Source organism: Passer montanus, unplaced genomic scaffold, assembly GCF_014805655.1.
Source record: "Passer montanus isolate IOZ18808 unplaced genomic scaffold, ASM1480565v1 scaffold8, whole genome shotgun sequence".
NCBI lineage: Eukaryota > Metazoa > Chordata > Aves > Passeriformes > Passeridae > Passer > Passer montanus.
Genome location: NW_024373256.1, coordinates 8,049,173 through 8,064,794, shown reverse-complemented (window position 1 = coordinate 8,064,794; position 15,622 = coordinate 8,049,173). Strand labels below are relative to the sequence as shown.

The window sequence follows — 15,622 nt, the reverse complement described above, 5'->3', positions numbered from 1 at the left end:
CATTCCAACTTTCAGTTTCACTCTCTTTTCACCACAAGCCCCAGTGCTGATCAGCATTACTAAAAACTGAGAGGAATCTGGACTTATTAATGAAAATTAATTTAGTCACTTTTACACACAAAAAAAGTGCATTTGAAAACAATCCATCTGATGATCCACCCATGGATCAGCAGTTCCTTTTTTGCCTTTAGGAACTGGAAACAACTACAATTACTACAGCTTTCAATGCTTGGGCCACTTCTTCACACCTCTTCCACACCCTGCAAGAAAGCATTTACCAGCAGCATCACCTGAAGTAAATAAAACAAACAGCCAGCAGAAAGGGGAAGGAAAGAATATGTGGGTATATTTGTGTTGTGGGGTTTGTCCAAGATCATATTTCATATTATGAAAGAAACACAGTCAGTTTTATATAACAGATCTCCTTTCAACCATGCGAGTGAATCACTTTTAAAAATTAGTTAACACCAAATCAACAGCCTGATTTAATCTCTGCACTTTCCTTAAATTCATACTGTAGGCTCAGGTTTCCCATCACCAATCTTTCTGAGGTGTAAAAAAAATGGAGAACTGCACACAGATGAAAACGTGCTGTGCTCAGGATTCTGTGAGCATTTCTGATTCCTGGTATCCCCCACCACAATAGTAACAATAAAAAAAGGAAATGATACAGTTAAATTCTGAGAAGTGTCAGGACCAGTGTAGAGGTGTTGGCTATTTCTTAGCAGAAGCTCTTGATCACACGGTGTGATGGAAACAGAACAAGGTCCTGTTTATCCTGAGGCTCCCTTAGGCTGCCACATTTTCTCTGGTGCTCTCAGAGCTTTGGCTCTGCTGTGGCTTTGTGGATAATTATTTTAGCAGCCCAGGTCACACAGCTGGACTTGAGAGCTAAGGAGGCACCAGACTACAGGGAACACACCAGAGCCACACATGGAGGAAACTTTTTAAACCAACCTTTCCACCAGGCAAAGCCTTTCTGCAGCTACACTCTTACTTTCACCCTTACCTCTACTGAACCCTGTGTAGGCAATACTACACTGGATAAAATCAGCTTCCTAACCCTCATAAGATGTATTTCTCAGATTAAAAGCTAGAACTCATGACAAATTCGTATATCCAACCAAAATGCATTTATAGAAGTCATCCACCACAGGCACATTCAATTTCTTCCAGGTGGAAAGGTCACGAGTTAGGGCCCAGAATTACACACTGCAGCCCAGAAAACTGAAGCAAAGAAGTAGGTAAGGAGTAAGAGATCAGTCTCTTAATTCTCTCCCAAAAAAATCTAGATGCTCTAACAAAATGTCACCAATGAGGTTCATAAGTTCTTAAGTGAGGAAAAAATAGTAAGTTATGTGACCAAGTATTTCAATCACAGAAGAAATTAGAATTTAAATAACCATGCCCCATACAACATTAAGAATTGAACAGCCTCTAGCACCGGCCCTAGAGGCTGTGTCATTAGTTGTTCAAGCAAAAGGAAAGCTTCTTTCATAGTAAATGTTGAAGTGACCTTCATATTCACCCAGTTCTTCTAGTCCAAACTACATGAGACTGGAACCATCACCTGTCAATACATTCCCAAGCATGTGCCACTCTGTTCTCTACTGGAAAGTTTGTAACTAGGGCCCCACGTTGTTTTAAACTTTCAAAAACACTAAAAAAAGCCTCAAACCCACGTAATTTTTTAAAAGCCTAAGAAACACCAAATTTATTTAGGATTTCTACAGGACAATTTTGACGCTGAAAACAGCAAGACTGAGCAGTAGAGCAAATACACTGGCATGAGACAGATTAGAAAAATAATTAAGACCTGAAATACACTCTTTACATCCAACTAAAGTGAACAGATTTTGAATTTTACTAAAACGTGCCAGGTGTAAACACACCGAAAGCCTTACAACACATTTTTAAGTAGGCTGGGGTGAGAGCTAATACAGATCAGCTATTCTCCCGATTATTAAAAAAAAAAAAAAAATCAAAATAAACCTATGTAGTACGATGTTAACCCTCAAAAACTACGAGTACTCCTACAGCCTCAGCTCTTCCCTGGCAGTGTTCCAGCTGAAAAACAGGCTGAAAACACGGGACCCGAGCCCAGCCCCGCTCCCCCGCCAGCGCAGCCCCCCGCCCGCCCCGCGGCCGCCGGGGAGGGACGCGCTGCCCGCAGGCACACACCGGCCACCGGCCGCACACGTTACAGGCCGCGGGAGCTCCGGGGGAGCGCGGCGCGCTCCCACCCCGCCGAGCGCTGACAGAGCCGGCCCCGTCCCGCCTCCGGCGGACGCGGCCCCGTCCCGCCGCCTGGGCCCGCCCGCCTCCCGCGCTAGGCCCGGCCGCCAGGAAGTGGCTCCCGCCCCGCTCCCACCGCGCCGACCCCGCACCCCCGGCCCCAGCCCTGCCCACCTGGGTTGCCAGTCATTCCAGCCCCGCGGGTGGTAGTGCTGCCTGCTGCCGGTGCCGCTCAGCCGAGACCCCGGGGCTCTGCGGCTCATTACCTTGCCCGAGACGGCATGGCCGGCCGGGCAGCGGCGCGGGACAGGGCGGAGGAGCAGCAGGAGCAGGAGGACGCGGGGGGAGAGGCGCGGGCGGCGGCTCCTCACTCGCGCTCCGCAGGCGGTGCTGCTGTCTCACAGCGCAGGGAGGGGACGCGGCCGCCGCGGCTGCTCCGGCTGCTGCCCGGGCGCGCAGCACGCCGGGATGGCGGACATGAGCCGCCCGCCCCTCCGCGGGGCACGCCGGGAGGGCGGGCGCTCCGCCTCCGGCAGCCGCGGGACGGGATCCCCGCCCGGGGCGTCCCCGCTGCTCTCCGCCCGCGCCTCCCCCGGGAGCGGCTGGGCGGCGGCGGCACCGGCCCGGGGGTGAGAGGGGTGTCAGCCCCCGGCCCTGCGGGGCGTCGGTGACAGCCCCTCTGCTGCCAGGGGAGCCCTGCGGGAGGGCGGCCAGGGCGGACCAACGCCAGCAGCGTGAAGGGATCGCGGAATCCCTGAGGTTGGAAAAGACCTCTGAGATCATCGAGTTCAATCTCTCTGCGAACATCACCACGTCAACTGTACCATGACACCGAGTGCCACGTCCAGTCTTTCCTTAAATACCTCCGGCGACGGTGACTCCACCACCTCCCTCTGCAGCCCATTTCAGTGCCTAATCCTTCTTGTGAACTTCTTCCTGATACCCAACCTAAACCTTCCCTGAGCACAGCTTAAGACGATGTCCTGCCATCTTGAGGATAAGAGTATCCCGGGCTCCGAGGGCATCCTGGCTCCTGAAGAGCCCCGGGGTGCCCGGGACAAGCGGGAGGCGGCGGCGCCCAGTCCCCAGCTGTGAGGGGAGCCAGGGGATCCCAGACCCCGAGTGCCGAGGGGAGCCAGGGGATCCCAGACCCCGAGTGCTGAGGGGAACCAGGGGATCCCAGACCCCGAGTCCTGAGGGGCTCCCAGACCCCGAGTGCCGAGGGGAGCCAGGGGATCCCAGACCCCGAGTCCTGAGGGGCTCCCAGACCCCGAGTGCCGAGGGGACCCTTGGCGCCCGTTGCTGCGGGGCCGAGGTTTCCAAGGCGTGAGGGGAGCCTGGGGCCCTCGAGCCCCGGGAGCAGCCGGGGCTGACAGGAGCTGAGCGGGGCTGGAGGACGGACCCTGCCCTGCTGCCATCCCCCCTTCCCTCTGCACGGGTCTGTCTGTGCTGCCCCACGCCTCGCTGCAGTCTGCAGGGAGCTGTGTCCCTGCGGATGGAGCAGATCCCCATCCCAACGCTTCTCCCATCAGGGCGCTTCGCCCGTGCATGAGTGGCAGGGAGTCTGATGTTCAGCAGCCATCAGCAGAAAGCTGACCAGCTCCACATTAAACACTAACTGAACTCCTAAGGTTTCCCCATCTTCCTCGCAGGAACCTTCTAAAATGCATTTCAAAAGTAAATTTTGACACAAAAGTGTCCTTCTGAGGCCGGATACTTTTCCATGTATCTCCATGGTTATCCGTGCTGTCCTCCACAGCTATCTTCACAGTTTCAGGGAGGGCATTTGGTGCCCGCTGTTGGCAAAGCCTGTCTGTTACCAGGAAGGCAGACAATTCTGAGGAGAGAAAAAAGGTCGCCTCCATTTGGCAGATATTCTAAGAACATTTCCCAAAAAAAGGTGTCTACACTGTCTCTGGCATATTTTTATTTTTCCTGCAAGGTCTGTAAACTTACATTAGCTGATTTGTTAAGTCCAATTCCTGACAGTAGACTATTCCTCTTTATGAAAAATCATAATAGTTTGTTCAGATATTCAGCGAAGAGGCATGAGTAGATCAAAATCTTTTTTTAATTGCAATATCCAAGGCTTGAGACCACTGCAAGACCTGAGGAGACTTCTGAAATTCTCCTGTGCCTATTTTCATATTAGAAATCCTCATAATATGCCAGGGTTCTGTTGGAGTCTTCACTCAGACAGATGGCATCCTGCCGCCTCCCTTGGACTCTGCTGGGCAGCCCTCATCCTGCTGACACATTCCTATTGCCTTGCGCTCAGTTAGCAATGCCTGCAAGACACAGAGATTTCAAAATCAATTTCAGGACAAAAAGAAAATATTGTATCACAAAGCTTCATCATAATAAAATGCCACTTCCATGCAACAACCCCTGCCCATGAGTCTGAATTTCAACTGACATACATTTGTGTATCTTAAGAGAATTAGTTTTGCAAAACCAATCAATTTCATGAGCCATGACAGATTTTTTTCCCTGTCCTTTATAACTGAGATGGGCATCCAGAATTACACAATATACCACAAAATTATTTTCTGTAAGTATAGCAACAATACCTGCTGCAAATTGGCTGACCCTTCCCAATTAAGTCAAGCAGATCCTCTGCCCCAGTGATGCAGCAAGGGATTCTTTCGGTTTCATTACTGAGTAGCATCCCAGTGGTGACAATCATGAATCACTTAAGGGAAAAGGTAATAGCAGCAACGTATTTTTAACTACACTTCCAATTAATTTTGTAAGGGGAGGCAAGAAAGCAACATGGATACTATGACCAACGACTGCCTGTATCCGCCGAGAGTTTAAGAACCACTCACTTAAAGTTCAGTAGAGTAAATTTTGTATCAGAAATCCTGTATTCTAGTGGTGAATTTGCTGCAGTCTGTGTGGTCTAATGCAGATCCCTCTTCAGAGTGCAGTTGTCTCCACTTGTAAAATGGATCAGTGATGTTCAGCTTTCTAAACTGCTTTGGTGCACAGCCTTAACACTGTAAAAATATTATAAAGCTACGAAAATAACATATAGTCTAGATTTGTTTCTACAAATATGATTATATTGTGAAATTTGAATGGTATTAAGGATATTAGTTTAAAAGCTCATCAAGATTTGTGAGATACAGTAATAATTATTCCTACAGCATTTTCTCAGTAGCAGATTTCAATCAGCCAAAGATGGATAAGGCCATTCAGATATCGCACTAGGAATTAAGAAAGCCAGGGAAGATGAGGCCAGGATTTTCAAAACTGCCTTCTAAATTTCAGTCCTCAAGTTTGAAACTTGGATACTGAGTAGCCAGCACAGACATCAGTTGGAGCTGTACATTCTGAAGACTTGCTAAAAAATAAAGTGTTTAAATATGGACTGTCTCAAAATAGAAATATATGTACTTAAAAGACCTGCCTTAAATTCCAGAAAGAGTTGATGACACTTGTGGAGATACGTGCCCTGTCTCACTCCTGGGTGCATGCTCAGTCCACTCCACCAAACTGCCCCCATCCATCCTAAGGCACAGCTCTGGAGTGACAGACACTGTGAACCACACTTTTCCTGCTTTGTAATTCATGCTAATGGTTTCTCGATTGAATATATCAAAGAAAGCTGCATTAATCTGAGTGTTATTTTTAGTTGGAATGAAGTGCAGATTGTATATATTTAATGTGCTGAAATAGGGTGGTAAGCACCATATTGTGTCTTTTACCCCTCACTAATTTATTTCCTTACTAAGCAGTGTGTCTGGAGAGACCAGCATGTGCTGAGAACTGCAAGTCACTCCTGGCCCTTGGCTCCCTCTGATCCATAATAAAGCTACAGATTGAGAGAAAAACAATCACCAGCCATGAGAGGGAAGAGATGCTATTTCCTCTTGTGGAAATAGGACAGAAGCCAAGGAGCAAAACAGTATTTAACTAGAGCAGAGAAGTACCAGTCGCCAAGATCCTGTAGTCTGTGTATGTCAGATAAACACCTCTTAAAAATTAGAAAGGATTTTTAGAGGAGTTACTCCCTACACCTGCCAATTCTACTGTTTTGATGGCAGAATCCAGTTTCTATCAATAACCAACCAAATTTTCAGTTGAATGGCCCCACAGACTCCTCTGGCCATAGCAGCACATGTGCTGTGTGGCCAGTCTGTGCAGGCACTGAGAGCACAGGGTGTCCAGCACACGCTGTACTGGCGGCTCAGGCACAGCCCCAGGATGCACAGGAGCTCCCCCAGCAGCTCTTCATTAAAACCTGCGCAGGTACAAGGATCCACAGAGGTCTCTGCCCAGCAGGGACTCAGTCCATCAGCACCAAATGCTGCAGCCCCTACTGAGGCCTACCTTGTCTCATCCCAAACTGGAATTTTTCCTTATCCTATGAGTTGTTTTGATACAGAAATCCAACGTACAAATAATTCTAATAACAATGTATATTGAACCCATTAGTTCATCACCAGTTTTGAGTTAAAAATCATTATAGTGTAAAAAAGTCAATATTTTGGTTTGGAATTCCAAATTTAATATCAACAAAAATCAACTTTTAGCTTCTTTTATTTGTATTAAAAACTATGGGAACATTGTTGGGGTTTTTTTCTGAGTATTTATAAAGCCACTTTGAATTTAAGTGGGATAGAACATGCAACCATCTGCTCCATTTCCTCAAGGTCTTTTAGAGGATATCTTTTCCTGAACAGCATTCCTCTACAACAGAGCAACAAATATAAGACATTAAATTTCTTAGAACTTGCTCTCCTGAATTTCCTTATTATTATTACATCTTTAAGACATTTTATATCTCCTAAGTGAGATGTACATCTTCTAGCATGATGTACAGTATGTAAGTAAATATCTGAGTTCCTGTCACAGACATTATCCTGTCATAGATTTATTACATCGTGGGCTACATTAGTCCTTGTTTGTGTGTATAAGCTGTTTCTTCATATTCTGTTTATTAACAGTATGTTTTTCTGTTTATTAAGTGTATACTTCCTTAAATGTTCTAGATATTATTACATATTGCCAGCAACAGTTATACATAGCATACAAATTGAGCACTTCCATTTGAGTGACAGGTTTCTAAACAAGTAGTTGTTGCAGTAATTTTGACCTGACAAATGTATATCTTAAACCAGTTTCAGGTCTTTAAAACTTTAGGTCCTGAAAATCCAAGGAAAAATAGTAGGAGAGTAATTTTTTTGCTGATACAAGCAGTCATATTATATGTATTAAATTTCAACCAGGGTGAAAATGGTGAGATAACTCAGAGCAGTAGTGTAGTAGTTTCAGGAGAGTGGGAACTGCAGCAATCCTTTTCTTTTTTGGAATCCACACAGAGCTCCTTAGAGGGAAGTCATAGTCTGCCTGCAGTGTGTTACATACGAAATTGACAGCATGGTAACAACTCAGTTAAAAAATTTTTCAACGTCTCTGAAAAATCAAACTTCGTGGAACAGCGGAATGTCTGATGTGTAGACAGCACTGGCTGAGAATCAAGTGTACATTTACTCACAGCAACTGCAAGGTGCTCCACGAGCAGCAGCTCCCTGTCCTCTGCCCAGCGAGTCAGTGCCGTCCTGCTCGAGATTTCTGTTACCTGCAAGCCAAGCCTGCCTGCACATCAGTCCATGCTGCTGCAAGAGCTGGCTGCTCAGGCGGCTGCAGGGAGATTTGTGCTGCTTGCATTATTGCTGAGAGCCTGGGCAGAAGCCTGAGAAGCACTGCATGTGCAAGAGGGAAAAGCTGAATGGGGGCTCACGAGCAGTTGCACATTATGAAATGCTGCACAGTGCTGGAGCAGAGCTGGCGCGCTGCACTGCACTGCAGAGAAAGGCAGAGTTGCAGCAAGAAGCAGTTATCTCTCACCGTGGATGCCAACAGTACAAGACTATTATACTGTGAAGCCCTTTTGAAAAATTAATGGTGTACTTGATGCTTCACCTTTCTGGTGAATCTGAGAATTTCCACCTGTTTAAATAACTGCTCTCGCACATAAATTTTCATGCTCTGCAGACCCAAGTTTATGTCATGTTTGTTGAAAGGGTAATTTGAAAGAGGCTGCCAGGAAAGTATCAAGCCTTTAGGTGTAATAAGCCCAGGGAAATTTGTTTGAATGGTGTAATGAATCCAACTTGTTAATTTAGATCTGTTTGGTGCTTATATTGATAGTGGAGTGCTATGAAAATGAAAAAAAAAAAAAGATGGTCTAAAAGGTGCAGTACAAATAGAAGTGAAACATACAGTAAACTCCCCCAAGATATTTATCCTTTAATCTTCTCTAACTTTAATTGCTTTTTCTAGGCTTATTTTCCTACCTGTTTTTTTAATATGTTCCAGATCTCAACATTACCAAGTCCTTATCTCTCCATCTTTCCTTGATGCCTCTGGAAAAGACTTTGATGAGATCAGTAAAGATGTCACTTGAGTCATACTTCGTGAGACAGCTCGATAACCAGCCTTTATGAGAAAAAAAACATAGTATCAGAGCATGAAAGAGAGGAGCCACGAGTCCAGAAAGAAAGATTTAAGCAGCAGGTCCTTATCTCTCAGAGTTCAGTGCTCTGACGCAGACAGTGTTCTGTAGGACTAATTTTATGTGTGATGTACAACCAAATTTTCTGTCAGTTTTGCACACATTTCTCAAGCATCACTCAGGTTTTCTCACAACCTTTCTAGGGCATTTTTGTGGAAACTCACAATTCCTAGAGGGCCCATGGCTCATCTGCTGGCCGAGGGACCATGTAAGCTCTGCTTTCACAGGAAACCAGGTAAAAAGACAAAATCTTTCACATCTCTGGATGTTTGCATGATAAGGTGCTAACAAGGTGGGAAAACATTCATCAGCAGAAAAAAACAAATTGTGTTGGATAGCTTTGTGGCATGTGGATAAAATCCGGGTAAACACAGGGAGCAACAGCAGCTTCTCTGGTTCTTCTGCAAGCAGGGCTCTGCAGAGGACGGGCATCCTTGTGACAGCGGTCACTGGCACTATCTAGAGCAAACCCAGGAGGGTTCAAAGTCTCCACAAGGGGAATTGAGGCCCCAGGCACTGCTTGGTTGAAATCTCACCTGCATAGTTGTTACTGCATGTTACTTTGTGAGAAAGGCTGTGCCCTGTCTGAATAATGACACAATTCAATCTGAATCAAAGGAGGATAAATTGCCTTCTACTGCCAGATACATGCAGTGCAAAGACTCAGTATTCCTTTGAGCCTGTGAAAAGCCTGGTGTGGGAGAGCTGTCTAGCATTATGTAAAAGGGAATCTGATTTCCCAAATAACATACACTCATTGTAACCACCAAATCATCTTCCCATAGTGCCCTGTATAAATCACTACAATTTGCAGCTTCTCTAACAACAGCCTTACAACCACAGCTTCCTTCAAAAGCAGCTTTGACTCATCTCCAGGCCAGGGTGAAAAAATAGCATATGGCTTTGTGCATGAAAAGCACACATTATTCCCAGTCAACCTGATTTCTTACCTTTTCTCAGATTTTCAAGTTTTGCTTTTTTCAGCCTTCATAAAGTTCTTTTAATTAATTTTTTTGCATGTTTACAGAGAAAACTGCAAGGATTTACTCAGAAATAAGCAAAAGAAAGACAGCAGATCTCATCAAGCCCTATTGACATGTTCTTTCAAATTTTTATTTTGTCATACTCTTTAGTCCCCAGTACTTGTGACTGCTCACATAAAAGTATGTTATTCTATAAACCGCTGTATATCTTAAAGCTTTCTAGGCAGAAATTACATTTTTTCTATGTTTAGAATAGTCAGGCCTTGATCAGGTTGGCATCTTGAAGCATAACATAATATTGTCTGATAATTCTGCTATAGAAGAGAGCTTCATTATCTGAAGCAGAATGAAGCCTTAAGCAGAGCACATCTCTCTCCTTCTCTTTCTCATTGTTTTCCTAGACCACATTTATTCTACACTTTTTCCCAGTTCCCTGTAGCACCACCATCCTTCTTACCCAGAGCTCGTGCAGCCAATGCACACAGAGCATTACAGCCCTGTTAACAAACACAATCAGCCTTTCATTCAGCTAGAAATGTTACATAAACTTACTGTTTTCTTTCACGTAATTCCTTTAAATTCTTATTTGATATATTAATTAGGCTGTTTTCAACATATGGTTTGCAATTATTTGGTTCTTTCAGTTTCTTGAACTTGTTGTTCCACAGTCTTACAGATATGACGATCCTTCAGAATGAATAAAATTAACCTTGCAGTAATCACTAATGCACAAAGATAGTGCTTCATCATGGCGGTTTTTCTTGTTATTTCTGTCCACTGAATATAAAAACAGTAGATGTTTTGTTCTCTCAGCTCATTCATTCAGATGTTTTTGTAAAACACTGACATTAGAAGCTGCCCTGCATTTATTCCATGTCTGATGTGCCATTAGTTAAACACCTACTCTCCAGATAAATGGAATTTAGCTCCAAGCGTGCAGACCAAATCCACCAACCCCTTAATGACATGTTTGCAAATCCATAAATCCTGGCTGTAAGCTTTCACCAACACACAGCTGAAGAGCAAGCCAAGCCTTTAAACACCCAGAAGAAAACCCATGATGAGACAAAAAAGTGCCTCTGAGAAATGTAGCCATATGAACGAGAGCTGCACATGGAATTGCTGCTTGGGCATAGCTACCCCCATGAAGTGCAATCCCATGTGTGGTGTGTACATACATACATTTCTACGGATACTAACTGGATCCAGATAATCAACTTCCATCAAATCTGGGATCCAAGTCGAAAACAACAAATCTAAGTTTGAGTGAAATACATCCTTTACCTTTTGAACTTCACAAGACTAAAAATGGCACTGAAGCAAATTACAAAGCAGCCAATCACTGCTGAGAGACACTGAAATGAACTGCTCAGGGTAGATTTTCAATGCATTTCCCTCCTCTTTTCCTTCTCCACTGCCTGTGAGTGTGCTGGCTCTGTAATGCAGAGGGGGATTTTGAGGTGCACATCCTATACCAGCCCAGCTCTGGGTTGTGCTGAGCCAGCCCCAGTGCAGCACATGGAAACAGCCCAACAGACACCAGGGAGATGCACATCAGCATTTTAAAGTAATTTCATGTGCAGCCAACTGATGCTATAAATCAGTGAACAGAGAGTGATTTGCATAAGTGACAGGGTATGTGTGAATCCTTTGGGTTTCCCAAACCCTACTTCATTAGAAACCATGTGCCTTAGTAAAATATGTAAATTTGTACATTTCTGTTAAATGACTGAATTGATTAATTACTTCATTTTATTTATTTATTTATTTATTTTCTGTTAGCTGGGTTCAGCTGTTCCTACTACCTGTTGAATATTTATGACCCTGTGTAGCACTAAAGTGGAGACTTGGAGGGTGTCTGTCTGCTTCTGGGTACAGATGGACTCTGAGTTACCCAGTGAGGGTAACAGAGTCACTGTGCCCATCTCAGAGCCCTGCAATGGCCTCCCTGCCCCAGGAGCCAAATGACAGTCTGTGTGCTCCTGAGGTACTGCAGGGCACAGACTGACACATCATGCAAACTGGAATTGAGGGTTATGCTAATAAGTCAGATTGTGCACTGCAGGGGGGAAACAGGGCAGGGAGCTGGGAACCACAGCCCCAGTTGCCATCTCAGTCTCACCACAGAGCTGTAATTCCCACCTTGAACATGGGACTTGATTATTTTATAGGTTGCCCTGGTTTTTTTGGGGTTTTTTTTGCCTGCTCACTTGCATCAGCTTCAGAAGGGATCTTTCAATGGTATTAAGTCCCTGTGGGAGCATTTTGCCAGGATCCTTCTCCCGTGTGTCTCAGAAGGAAGATGTTCTGGTGTTTTCAAACCCACTGCTGCAGGCCCTTCAGCCAGCAGTGACTGCTTTCCTGTGCACAGCTCTTGTAAATCCCAAGTGATAACTTCTCTTATGTCTTGCTTTTCTCATTACAGACTACACTTCTGTACTGGCCAAAGTGGTTTGAGTGCACACACTTGGCCTCCTCCAGGCTGCCGGTGCCACTTCTGCTGCTGGGCTGCTGCTGTGTCCAGTGCAGCTGTGCCACAGCTCCCCGGGAGCCGAAGTGCCCCTGTGTGACTGTCACAAACTCCGGTGCTGCCCCGAGGGGGTGCAGCCCATCTGCAGCAGCAGGAGGCTGACAAACCCAGCCACGGATCCTCCCTCTCGCTGCTCCCCTGTCCCCTGCTAGCCCTGCTGCGCTGCTCCCTCCCTCCTGCCCTGCAGCACAGGCCAGCACAGTGCTTCTGTTTCCCTCTCCTTGCACTGGTAGAGTTAGGCATTTTTCTTGGTTTCACCTCTGTTCAGAACCCAGCAGAATGCCAGCTGGAGACCTCGAGAATGAGAAGGGTTTGGACTTGGAGAGCCATGCTGAGTAGCCAGGGCAAGAATTTGGCTCCCTCCCACACACAAAGCTTGTCTCAGCTTCCAAAGCATCCCCACTGAAGACAACTTTGTGTAGCCCTGCCCTTAGAGTCACGCTGTGTCAGCTCATGAGGGCTCAGCACAAACAGTCCCTGGCATAGCCAGGCTGGACATGCAGGTGAGCAGCCAAAAATTAAACAGCACTCCTTGTTCTGAGGAGTGAGTTATGAAATACATATTCCTCGTGGGGCACTGGGGAGTTGCTAAATGAGTTTGTGATAGTCTCCATAGCAATGGAAAAGCATACTAAGGAGAAACCACAGAGAAGATGTATGCCAGAGATATGTCTCCTTGACAACAACCCAGGCATGGGACTGAGAGCTGCCTGGAGGAGCTGAAGCTGGATCCTCATGTCCTTCTCTCTGAAGTGACTCAGGACATCAGAAGGAGCTGCTCTTAATAAAATAAGTTGCTTTTATTAAGAGCAGCTTAATAAAACCTCAGGACATCAGAAGGAGCTGCTCTTAATAAAAGCAACAAGCACTAAGACAAGAACAAATTAAACCACTAACACAGATTTACATGAGTTAGAAATATATGTCTGGGTATATCAGCTCCTTTACATACCTATATGAATCATGTATTAATTTTACATATTCATATGCTGTGAGGTCAAGTATTCAAAAGTTATCAGTTTTACTCAAGGCCATGCAGCTGTCTCCAGTTCTCCTGTCTCTTTGCCTTTCAAGATATTCTTTAATAACATGATCAAGGAGATCTTTCTTGTAGGACCCATGCCTTGTTCAGCACAGTGGGCAGATGATGCTCACTGAATTGTTGAGTCAATATTTTGTCTTTTCCTTGTTCTTCAATAGCTTGCCTCAGGCCCTCTTTATTTCATGCAGTGCAAACATACTCACAAAGACAGAATAAATTCCCTCATGACAGTGTCTGCAGCAGTTATTATAGCAACCAAGCTGAATGCTACCAAACTGGAATAATGCTAAAAATATCAGAAAAAAAACCCCAAAACCCAAAAAACCTGCAACTACAAGGGAAAAAAAACCAGGAGACAGCAAGCCAAGACTTCTCCAGCTGTGCCACTCACCAGCTCGCCTGCAGCCAACAAAGCCAGCTCTTACTTTTGCTCTCATGTCTCTTTCTACTTGCCCAGATTTTGATACATTACTCCAGCCTGGGACTACTGGAAGACTCCCCTCACTCAGCTGAGTGCTGAGCCCCTTCAGGGAGAGCCTGAGATGGCTGTGTGTTCTGTAGGGGAACTACAATACTTGGGGGATCTAGAAAACATTCTTAATAAATAATACCCAAACAAGCAGGTCATCATTCAGTTTAGTGCTGGGTTCTCCCAGTGAACTTTGGCACTTGTAACAGATATTGCTGCACAGACTTGGAAATGTCATTTTGAAACAAAGTGTAGGGCCCTGTTTTCTTTTTCAATCAGGTGCTGAATATTAAGCAAAGTCCATACCATGGTTTATTGACTGAATGGTGAAGGTAAAGCATGGTATTTCCAGGCAGAGTATTGCAACGCAGGAAGTTCTGTCACTTTAAATTAAATTAAAATAATAGCTGAGTTGGTAGAGGTATTATTGAAATTAAATCCTATTGTTTCCCTCATCTTGCTTATAATTAAATGAAGTAATTGCTCTTGGATTGTTCAGGTGATTTAAAATTAATTTCATTGTTGTCCTACTGCATTTATTAGCTGACAGATGCAAATCTCCCAGGACCATTGAATAGCTCTGTTCCTCCTCCCTCCCTCCTTGCTGACTCTTCCCTTCCCTGGAGTTTGCAATATCCCCTGGAAACCAGGAAAAGCCCATGAATTCTCCTGCAGCAATGTCAGCAGAGAGGACTTTACAGTTTGCTGCCAGCAGTCAGCTTTAATAAAAGCAAAGAAAGGAAAAGAAGGAAAAGGGGAACTGCAGTGAGTACCTGGGGCTCGGCAGGCTCCAGCCCTGAAGTGCCAGCTTCCCCACTCAGGGGAGCTGAGGAGCCTTCCCTTCCTGCAGTCAGCTGCTGCTCAGTCCTGCCGGGTCCTTCTGGACCAGTTTGCCCCGTGAGAGGGAAAGGGCCACCAAGGCACAAGGATGAATCTGCTGGGAGCTGGGTTCATCCTACACATGTAGTTTCTGGGGCAGAATAAAATACAAGCACATTGACTTTGGGCTCATCCAACACATTTTCTGCTAGCAGTCAGCGTTATTACTCCCTGTGGTCTTTCTGAGCATGTTTTTCATTTTCTACACAAAACAGAGATTTTTTATTGTGCTTAGCTCAAGCTGCACACACTGCCCTACTCCCTGAGGAAGTTTTTCTTCCAGAGACCATGATGTCATCAGTGACTTGGGCCTGGCTACTCTGGACACTGTGTGCAGACACTTGTGTGCCAAGTGAAAAAGAACAATGCCAAAATATCTCCAAGGCTGCCAGCAAGACAGACCATGGTGCAAGGTGCCTGCCTGGGAAGCCAATTAAATCCACAGTGCTTGAAGAGAGCTCAGAACACTTGGTGTGAGAGCACAGGCCCACGCACAGGTCAGAAAACACATCTTAAAAAACAGGGGATATGTCCTTAATGCCTTTTATCCATGTGGGCAAAGCTGACAGTCTTCAGATGTCCAGACCTGCTGTGGGGTGCCAGGGATGAGCTTCTGAGCGCTCCCTCTGATGGGAGGAGGATCAGACACTCAGATATTGTCAGAGCTCACCTGAGTGCCTTCCTTTGGACACACTGCAAAATCACACACCCTTACAGAACTGTTTTTGTAAAGCCAATACCAACTTTCCCACCTTCTTTTAATCTAGACCTTTCCCACACTGTGTTTTTTCATCTCCCCTTCTTTCTCCTCACACCTCTCCTTTTCCTCTCCCGCCCAGGTGTTGTACCCTGGTTTTGTTCTCAGGTGTGGTCCACGACCCTGTAGGTCAGACATCAGGCAGATGCATCCCTGCAAACACCTCCAGCCACTGAAAGGCACAGACTTGCCACAGGCCAGCAG

General features: G+C 45.6%; 1 protein-coding gene and 1 long non-coding RNA gene across 3 annotated transcripts in view; both read right to left on the bottom strand.

Annotated features, from left to right (window-relative positions):
* Positions 1-2,725, bottom strand: part of SMG1 (SMG1 nonsense mediated mRNA decay associated PI3K related kinase) — a 60,214-nt gene extending 57,489 nt beyond the window's left edge. For both annotated transcript variants that reach the window (XM_039731877.1, XM_039731878.1), the window contains exon 1: positions 2,410-2,725. In XM_039731877.1, the coding sequence (XP_039587811.1) occupies positions 2,410-2,498 (89 nt within the window). In that variant the 5' untranslated portion in view covers positions 2,499-2,725. The remainder of the gene's footprint in view (positions 1-2,409) is intronic.
* Positions 2,726-4,158: 1,433 nt separating this feature from the next.
* On the bottom strand, positions 4,159-14,728 carry LOC120513277. The gene is made up of 3 exons (XR_005630233.1): positions 14,556-14,728; positions 8,541-8,682; positions 4,159-4,523 (listed from the first exon to the last, which is right to left on the bottom strand). It is a non-coding gene; the product is annotated as an uncharacterized LOC120513277 (long non-coding RNA).
* Positions 14,729-15,622: the final 894 nt, after the last annotated feature.